This window comes from Andrena cerasifolii, chromosome 2, assembly GCF_050908995.1.
Source record: "Andrena cerasifolii isolate SP2316 chromosome 2, iyAndCera1_principal, whole genome shotgun sequence".
In the NCBI taxonomy this organism is placed as follows: Eukaryota; Metazoa; Arthropoda; class Insecta; order Hymenoptera; family Andrenidae; genus Andrena; species Andrena cerasifolii.
Genome location: NC_135119.1, coordinates 9,467,580 through 9,477,970, shown reverse-complemented (window position 1 = coordinate 9,477,970; position 10,391 = coordinate 9,467,580). Strand labels below are relative to the sequence as shown.

The 10,391-nt window shown below is 40.7% G+C and overlaps 1 protein-coding gene across 1 annotated transcript in view; it reads right to left on the bottom strand.

Annotated features, from left to right (window-relative positions):
• Positions 1 to 2,941: 2,941 nt before the first annotated feature.
• Acj6 (abnormal chemosensory protein 6) overlaps positions 2,942 to 10,391 on the bottom strand; it is an 84,688-nt gene continuing 77,238 nt past the window's right edge. Inside the window, exon 4 of the mRNA XM_076830470.1 lies at positions 2,942 to 4,053. Coding sequence (XP_076686585.1) covers positions 3,289 to 4,053 — 765 coding nt within the window. The 3' untranslated portion in view covers positions 2,942 to 3,288. The remainder of the gene's footprint in view (positions 4,054 to 10,391) is intronic.

Genomic DNA, 10,391 nt, shown 5'->3' with positions numbered 1-10,391 from the left:
AATAATAAATTGTCGTTAGACTTTATATTGCACTAGAATTTTCTTCCATTACCTAGCAGAGTGGCAATAGACTATTATTCCTCTAGAAAATACCTATCCTCTTACGTATGTACAATTTAAAAATTACTACTACCCTCCCGCTTACTTTTAACTATCGTAATGACATATCGTTTCCTTTTCGTCGAACATCCTCGTGGTATTGCTCGATGCACGCGACAAATTCTAGCGTGATCACTCGGCTGTGCTGTCGAGTTCTAATTCTTTGATTGTTCGGCACCCAAACTGGCTCGCCGCGCCGCCCGGCCGGCCCGTCATCAGCCCCGACATGCACAGTTGTACGAGGATATCCCCTCTTTCGCGTCGATCGAGTTTCGTTGTCAGCGAAGGACACCGAAATCGTTCGGGGGAAACGGAAAATAAAACGTGCCCGCTCGCGATACGGCGAGCGATTTTTCTCAATTTCAAGAATCGAAAGATCAATTTCTGAGTTGTTCGTTGAGCGATCAACCGCGGCCCCCAATGTCACGCGAGTAATCCGCGAAGCATAGTTCTATCGGTTATGCGTTCAACCATTTGTTTTTTTTTTTTTTTTGTCATCGAAAATATTGGGTCTGGGATTGGTTCGTTTCGAGGGCACTCGATCGAATGGCCTCTCGCAGCTTTCCTCTATTTTTCCCCCCCGTCTTTCCTACGGTACGAAAGCAACCCTCGAGTGCACAAGGAACGCGCGGTCGATCACGAAGAATATAAATAAAGTTCATCAATTCGTCGACTAATGCTACAGTATTGCTTCAATATGATATGATACAGTCTTTTCACTGATTGTCCAATATCACTACGTAACACATTCTCTTATTTCTTTTCCTTTCCTTCGTCGTGGTTCCCTACCCTCTTTCTCCCTTTCATTCTCACCTCGCAGCGTTTTTCTTCATCGATACATTTTACTGGGACCAATAGCAATTGCGATGTTTACTATGGAAACGAAACAGAAGATTCCTCAAATTTTTTAAACTTTTCAAACCTTGATGATTTGGGTAATGTTCGTTTAGCCATAAAGTACAGCAAAATACACGTGTAACAATCTATAGCTATTAACAAATATAACACTTTCGAAATTGATTTCATACGCGGAATTATGAAGAATTCAGAGTCAAGATTGAGAGCTCCTCTTGCGGAGTAGGTTTTTAGAGTTTGTTAAAGACAGTGCTGCGCAAAATTTATAGATTATTTCGCGCGACTGTTCGATCAAAATGTATATTCCTGAATTTGACAAACGAAAATTTCCTTTGAGATTAGCATCTTTAATTCTAATAAAATTTATACACCAGTCATCAAGGTTGTTTCCATTTGTTTCCATTAGGTCTTTGGAAACTGTAAGACAGCGATGAAATTGTTCTCCACGAATAAAAATCACAGAGAATAGTGTGCAGAAGTATAAATATTGTTCTAGCATTAAATATATCGATGCTTTACACTCTTGCTTCTACCACGCACACGCATATACATATTCTTTTCTCTCTTTTTACTAGCTTTTCACTTTTTACACTGCACTGAGTGTCTTCATTAGGATTAATATCACTTATTTCTTCGGCGCGACGTACCCGCGCGTCAGCTTTATAACAATGCGTACTTTTTATACTTTTAATTGTTTCGAATTGTACTTTCCAAGACGCGTCGACGATTATTCGACTACTTCGTTGCAACTGGCTCTTCTTCGTACGCGGAATCTCCCCTCTTCTTCAATGGCGTTGTAAAGCAGTGTATTATTGAAATGCTATTTCCTGGTCTCTTTAATTTCATTACTTTATAATTATTTTATTACACGGCAATATCAATTTGCCCTATCACGAATTACACAGAATTGTTTAGAAATTCAGGCACGAATACGAATTGTGACGCGTGAGAGTTGGTCTGCGCGCGTCAGTACGTTTGTCCGTATTCGAAGGGGAATGATAAACTGTATAAATTACATTTCACCTTCGATCTCATAAATTAAATACATTTAATAGATAAATAAAACATTCGATATGGTTAAACGTTAAAAGTTAAATACCAGGCATTTAATTTACTTTTCCCTCCATTTGTCAAATATCTAAATGTACCTGTATCGTGCTAGATGCAGTGTATATGACTTAAAATAAATTATACATGGCTCGACGATTCTATCGGTTCGAGAAATTGTTGTGAAATTCCGTAGAAAGAAATATGTGGCTTCAGATACCTGCATGCTGACTTTGGCAAGCTTCGGTGGAACCCTTGATCATGAAAATCGGCATCAACCACAATTTCAACGAGTTTACACGAGAGCTGTCTCAGGATGGATACGCTCGTAAACTGTTTTATCGCGATCGTAACTGATACACTTCGCAAATTCTATCTCACTTTGCAGAGTATTTGAGCCAAGGTTTCCACCGGGGTTATTTCACGCGATTTTATACAAAATTTTTACACAATACGAACCCCGTCTTCTACTTCTCACCACGAAAATGTTGATTCATATCACTCAGACTGCTGAATTATCCTCGCATTTTTCCAAACATATTGTTATTACTTGCATATTTCCATCCCTAATCCCGCAGCTATTTCTTCAACGCAGATAATTTAATGGTGTTAAACACGCAAGTAGTAATTAAGAAAATAAATTTGCAAGTAGATGAGGAATACAACAAATGACACTGGATATGTTTCGATAACAACGTATCTTAATATACTCCATTTTCATACTAAGTGGAAAACATAATTACCCTCTCAACAACAGCTGTTTAAGCAGCAAATCGTTCAATAATGAAGATCGCTGTGCAAACCAGGACCAGGTGAACATAGCAAAGCAGTAAACACCGTTTTATAAAGCGGTGTCAGTTAATGAGAGATCGATCGCAGCGCCGGAGGGAAGAGACTCGCTAGCCGATGAGCCAGGAAATCATTTCTGCCAATCGAAAATTCCGCAGGAGACGCGTCGAGAACATCACGCGCGCGCACGCGACCACCACAACAGTATGTTCAATTTTAAGCCTGTGACAGTTTGGCTATCGTCTATTTGCCCACAACATCGAGTTACCGTTTAAGCGACCCAATTGAAACCGAGTTGCCTTCGCGGATCCGAGCCCGCCGACGGTGCACCGTGGACCATCGAGCGTCTTCGAATCCAGCCGACGGTTGTCCTCTTGCAGCGATGGCGCCGTCCGTATCTGTTTACGGCCATCCCTGAAACTCGGTCAAGGGTTCTGGTTTAGGCTCGAGACTGGGCAACTGATACGGTCAGTTTTGCTGTCACAAGCCACCCTCGGGTCAATGCTGGGCAGCGAATTTCATACGCTTCTGCTTCTGTCGCTGATTGCAGAACCAGACCCTGACCACGTTCTTCTTCAGGTCGAGCTTCTCCGCGATCGCGGCGATCTTCTCGCCGGACGGCCGGGGCTGCACGGCGAAGTACGCCTCCAGCGATCGTTTCTCCGGCGCGGCTATGCTCGTCCTTTTCCGCTTCTTCTCGCCAGCGGGTAGCACGGACGGGGCGTCCGGGTCTCGCCTTTTGTTCTTCGCCTGGGCCTCTGCTTCCTCGAGCCACGCCTGCAGTATCGGCTTCAGGGCGATCATGTTGTTGTGCGACAACGTCAGCGACTCGAATCGACATATCGTCGACTGGGACAGGGCGCCGACACCTGGCAACTTGAGGTTCGCGAGCGCCTTACCTACGTCAGCCTGGGTCACACCGAGCTTTATGCGTCTCTGTTTAAACCGCTCGGCGAACGCCTCCAGTTCCCGAGGATCCGTGTCCGCGTCAGGGTGGAGGCCCGCGGCAGCGGCCGCTGCCGCGGCTGCCGCCATGGCTGGATGATGGTGGGCCGGATGAGGCACACTACCGCCGCCGCCGCCGAGGTTCCCGTGGTGGTGATGGTGACCCATCATGCCATTCATACCTCCGTAAACGGAGGGGCCGTGGATGCCGGCGTGGTGGCCGGGACCACCGCCGGTGTTCTCTGACATTGGCGTCAGTGTGGTCATCGAGTTCGCTGGGTCTAGCATGTCCAGGCTCTCCATTCCTGGATGACTCATCTGGAAAAGATACATACACTTTCGATTCGTGCGATACAGCAAGTATTTTTGTTGTTGCATTGCCTTTTTAATAATTAGTATTCTAACGTCCGGATGGACCCCGTGTAATCTTACTTCGTTCCAGCTTGTTGTGGAGTGTAAAGGGTTGACTTTAAAATTCCTGTGTACGCGATTGTTCGGAAGCTATCATGTTCGTAATTAAAGGGAAGTTCGGAATAAGTGGTAATGGAAAGTACCTACTTACTGTAGGATAAAGGGGTCTTTCCACTGTGACGCCTCGATAAAGTACCGCTGTTTGGAACTTCTTTTTGTCACAAAAAGAATGGGTTTACTAAGAAATTAGTCAATAGCGAAGAGAATAACTACATTATTGTTCAGTCATTTTTTATATTTTATCGAAATCGGAACTTTTAGCCTCGGTCTTCCCTAAACAAATTCTTTTTGTGACAAAAAGAAGTCCCAAACAGAGGTACTTTATCGAGGCACAGTGGAAAGACCCCTTAAGTTATTTTTGGAAGTCATGTTTAGTTATAGATTATTCAAGAGCTACATGGTTATTTGATTCTTATGGGAGAGTATATATCAACAAATGCACACAAGATTTTTTTTAATTTTTATAAATGTTTATATATGTAAGTACCTGCAACAACAGACATGCTTTCTTCCTTAAGAATTTAGAGTAAGCTGTTGAATACTATGTAATACTTATTTCTACATTGCAATTAAAAACACTGGCACGTACGATCGTATTATTATGCTACTCTTAAATATATTTTCATATCCTCCATTCGCAGTATATTAAATGAGGTTTAGTGACATTAGATCAAGATATTTCTATATGTACAGCCTGTATGTGATTAATCTTCGGAAAAAGAAACTTTGCATCGGATATTTCACATATAAAGATTTAGCTATGATATCTCACATGCTGAATGCAACGATTGATTTAAACTGTTCATGATTGCCGATAAAGATTTGGCTAGTTCTTTTGTCTACAGAGAACTCAGACTTTTAATCATATTAAAAGTACGAATTGCAAACCAGAATGTCGTATAGTGTTAATTGGAATAAAAAAAAATACTATTTCATATCTAATGAATCGTCGATATTAAATTATTAATGAATAAAATTAAGCAGAAAATAATTAAGACCTGAGTGAATACATATATATGAGCAACATTAATCTACATATACTTCATAAATGTAAATTGGAAGAAAGAATTAAAAATATAATATTTCTTTCAGGAATAATGGCATATTTATATAAACCTACTTATTCACATATTTCAGATACTTAAATAATTGTCAATAATAGTCGTTCTTCTGTTCTGCTACAAATTATGCACCACCCTATATAATATTTGTAAATGACTGATTGACTTGCTGCTTCATTCAATGTTATTAATCAATTCTCAGTTTCGAAGTACTGCAACTGTGAAATTACGTTAAGTGGATAGTTATTGCAAGGTGAAAAATTACCCTAGCGACATGGTGGCATGATTGCATTAATTACCATTGATGAAAGGAATGGATGAATGGGGTGGCGATTTGTGGAGGGGAGGCGCGGGGATGCAAAGACGAAGAAGAAACGTGTACAAACTAGTACGGACAATTATGCAGCACGTGGCGTAGTTGTCGTTGCGAGCCGTGTGCGCGTCCCCTTACAAATTATTTATGAGCTCCCTTCATATTTTTCCTCTCAGTTGCATCACGTCAAGTGGTGTCCGTGTGCTTTCCTTTCATAAGCCTATTACGGTGCTCACGCTATAATTTCCGAAAAGGATTCGGAACTTACATGGTATACAGTACCAACTACGCTGCGTAAAAGATTATTAGTGAACATAGGTAAAAAATTAACTCTGTCAGAGAAGAAACCAATTTATGACGCTGTTAATGCAAGTGATTTGTCTGTTTCTATTTATCTTAAACGCGAAGTGAGGTCAAGAGACGAAAAGGTGATCACATTTTTATCTTGCTACATTAACAACAATTGGATTTCATTCATATAATAATATTGTACTGTGTATACTATGTTATAAGACACAATCTACTGTAAAGATTGCTAAAGTAAGTAGAAAAGGCCTGTTAAGGACAGACAGGGAATTCTTAAAAGAGTGCACAACTCTGTGGTATGAAAATAACGAAGCGTGCGCAAAAATGGATACGGAAGGCTTGGAACACCGTTCGTTAGCGTCGATGCAAGAGAATAGTAAGGTAATCTTTTGCTTTCATTGCACATACGCCCGATAGAAGCAAGCAAATCACTTATTTCGCTAAATAATAAACTCACTTCTGTCTCTGGTAGGTTGAAACTTTCGACCTATTGTTATTAAACGTGTTTTACTAGCTTAGTGAACACTAGCCACACTAATAAGTACTTTAATGTAAGATCCAAAATTTTGCAACGACCGAATGAAAATTTTATAGCACCTAATCGGAGCATTATAGTGGATGACTAATTACTTCCAAAGCGAAGTAATGGATTATTTTTTAGTCACGATTGCTGTGCATGGGCTAAGGTTTCATGATGGAAAACAATCTCTCTATTAATAATTTTACGCGAACATTTTATCTCATTGCCTTTTTGTTACTTATGAAGTATACATTCTGCTATTGCACTTCGCTGTTGAACACTTTGGCTCTATCAAGCTCCATAAAACAATGCTGTATTTCCCAAGAAATTAACTAATTTCATAGTTTAAGCTAGGCATAGTCAATTAGTGAAATCCACGTACCCATTCTTGTTGCATTATGAGCAGACCAAATCTTGTGAGAGAACTTTCCCACAGACCTAACCTATTCTTCTCCACCTATACCTTAAGGGGGAATCCTATTTTATGGGCTAAAAACATAGCAATATTTAGGAATTTTTTTTAAAGAAACTAGCATTTCGATTCATCTGAAATTTGGACCATGTTTTTATGCATCCTTGAAGAAGTTGCAGTTTTTTTTTTATTAATTTTTAATAATAAACATAGGAGTTATGCCTCGCAAAACTCGTCGTCCGCTGGTGTGCATGATATTTACCTTCCAGGTAATCCGAAACAGAAAAATGAATCGGCGTATTACTTTGTACACATGTAGCTTCAATTTGATGAACCAGAACACCGTTAAGTTCTCTACTTCTTTCGTTGCATAAGAAAATTGGCGCAAAACTGGATCGCAAAAATGAAAGGTTCAGACCTTTCAGTTTGAAAACTCTCCACACTGCTGAATAAATTTTTTTGTTCTTTGCTGGTTCATCAAATTCAAGCTACATATGTATAAAATAAAACGCCGTTTCACTTTTCTGTTTCAGATTACCTGGTAGATAAATATCATGCACACCAACGGCCGACGAATTTTGCGCGGCATGATGGTCGATCATGCATAACTACTATATTTACGGTTACAATTTAATAAAAAAAAAACCGCAGCTTCCTCAAAGGTGGATCAAAACATGTTCCAAATTTCAGACGAATCGAAGCGCTGGTTTCTTAAAAAAAAAATCCCAAATTTTGCTACGATTTTAGTCCAAAGAATAGGACTTCCCCTTAAGTACATATGTCGTCCCTTTATCCCCAACCGGTCTCGCTATTCTTCCCTTTCCGTATACTACTTTCACATTGTATACAATTCTATCTGTCGTTCCACACTAAAGGCATTAATAACAGCAATAATCCTAGAAACACAGGTATACAGTCCCAGAACCATACGTCACTCTACGTAACATCGTGATTTCAGGTATCGCCAGTCTCTATCACGACGCTCAAGATTTTTCAGCGCATCCGTGATCTTGGAACCACGGGGGCGTACGGGAGGGGCCGTAAAAAAAGGGAAATGTGTCTTTCAATTCCTGCGCGAGCATACGGCATCGCGACGTTCGCGATACGGTACGTAGGGCGTGACACGTACGCCTACGCATATATGCAACATTTATACTCGCAATGTACGCAACATTTATTCTCACGAGGATATGCAGTATAGCGGCCTAACTGGATGGCACGATTTCAGTCCTGGGGTGCTCTGGAATAGCATCGTTACATCAGAAATGCAGAGGGGGGCTGGGGGTGGCGGCAAGCAGCATGAAAGAGGAAGAAGGAACGGGGTTGGAAGAGGATGGTGGCAAATATGGAGTGAGCCAGGGACTAGCCCAGGGGCGTATAAGGTAGGACCCCAGAGACCCCCGCAATATTTCATCATTACGCTGACACGACGGTAGGGTTAGTCGATTTCTCCCCTCTTCTCCCTCTTACTCTCTCGCTCTCACCCCTCTCTCTCTCCCTTTCTATCTATCTATCTGTCTATCCTTTTCGTTCTATCTTTCCTCTCTATCACGCTTGCTCCCTTGCACCGCCTATCACTCGTCACGATTCCTCTCTCTCCCTCTCACGTTTTGCTCCCCAAGCTTGTGCCAATGATACAAAACTCGTTACATGCGTCCGTGAACGTAATACGTTGCGCGTTTGGCGGGTCGCCGGTAGGACACCGCCGTTATTGAATTCGTCAGCCTCGCGTATAAAAACAGACTTTATGGGACACTTGCTGTTTGGCCATCTGTACGGGGAGGCTCGCGCGAAAGAGCGAGAGGGCGAGCTGTAAGCGAGAAGGGGGCTGTTTCATGCCACCGCACTGCGGGAAGCCAGAACTGCGATCTATACAGCCACTTGATGGTCAACGGGGTACACCTCCGGGCCAACAGTCAACCAATTTTCATCAAGATCGATGGGCCCGCCTTACTTTTTATTCTTTCCTGCTGGCGGTGTCCTTAGCCGATTTGCTATTCAGGAGCCTCGTCTTCGTTTAGTAATTGATTTCGTGACTTATTATCGATCAGTTCTTGCAGTGAAAAACTCTTTGGAAAATTAGCTTACGTTCATTTCTATCACTGTGCAGCTTTCTTTCCTTCGTCGTGTTAAAATGTTGTATATGCGCGTAATAAATAACAAGAGGAGTATGCAATGTGGATATCACACGAGGGAAGCAAACGTTTCTTAACATAATTCTCTTTTATGAAAATCTACTGTGTTACTAGATTACTACTGCATATGATATTTTTAATTTTGGCATGGTTTTCAGGTAGATACGACGACTGGCAACTGTATGCTAGTGTGAAATTTTTTTCTATCCCCTTCACCGCATTATTTTATTCATAACGTGAACATTGACGAAATTAAATTTCACTCAAATTATTAAAAATCATATTATCGATTCGTAAGAATTGTGCTGGTAGGTGTACTTGTAATAGGAAGCTAGAAACTCCGAAACAGGTTACATTTGATTTCCCCTGTTCTGACAATAAATTCGTTCAATGGGTACCTAATTCTCCAATTTCTCGTACAGGGCTACTAATTTTCTTAGTTTGCGATTTCACTGCTGAAGATTTGCAACATCGTCTCACTTTCGCTACTATTCAAAAGAAAGATGTTCATATGTGTAACGTTTAAGACCCAAGAGCCATTTTTTTTTATTAATTAAATCACCATACACTATCGAGAAAAGTAGGGGAGACTGTTGTACCTCGGGCATAGTGTACCTTGAAACATTGTCTATTACTGGTGCTATATAAACAGTTGAAACTCATTACAGGTTGTAGAGAGTGCCGCTAGGTAACTCTAACAGAAGTTCTATTTGTCTGTGGTGCAACACGTGTGTGTAGTGAAATAAACAAATTCTTAAGCGACAGAAGTAAATTTTTCGTCTCTGTAATTTTATTATTTAATAAGGACATTAAATTGTAACTGTGACCAGTATTATACCAGATTAAAGTTCAGTATTATATAGTATATTACAATTACTATAACGTAGGCTGTAATTATTATGTTGGTGTCACTGATTAGTTGCAGAGAATCTGCTGATTTTAAACAGCATAGTGATACAGTTCCCTGTGGCTAAATTGTGGCATTTTTGTTATCGTTCGCTTTTTAAACTGTCTTTCGACCGTCACTGGTTTTCTTCCTGTCATCCACATTTCGCTCCTCCAACTCCTTAAGTGAATCGATCGAACGACATTAACTTGACGTATGATATCCGCTCGGATTTCGTTATGATTTAATGTAACTGGGGTTTAGAGCTTTGTGACATTCGTTTCATTTGCAGTGTACATACATGTCGCAATATCAAACTGTTTAAAAAATTCTGATCGCTGTGAGAAGTTCCACTGACTTCCACTGGCCTACACCTCCGTCATCTTTTGAAATTTAAAACATGTTTAAAAAATGATTCATCGATCTTCCCTGTGAAATCCATACATAGGTACTTCGTAAATTTGTGAGACAGTTTTCTATGATCAACTAAATGAATTTTTTGTGCGTTACGGATTAGATGGTGTACCCAATCTTGGTACTATAGAAACAACA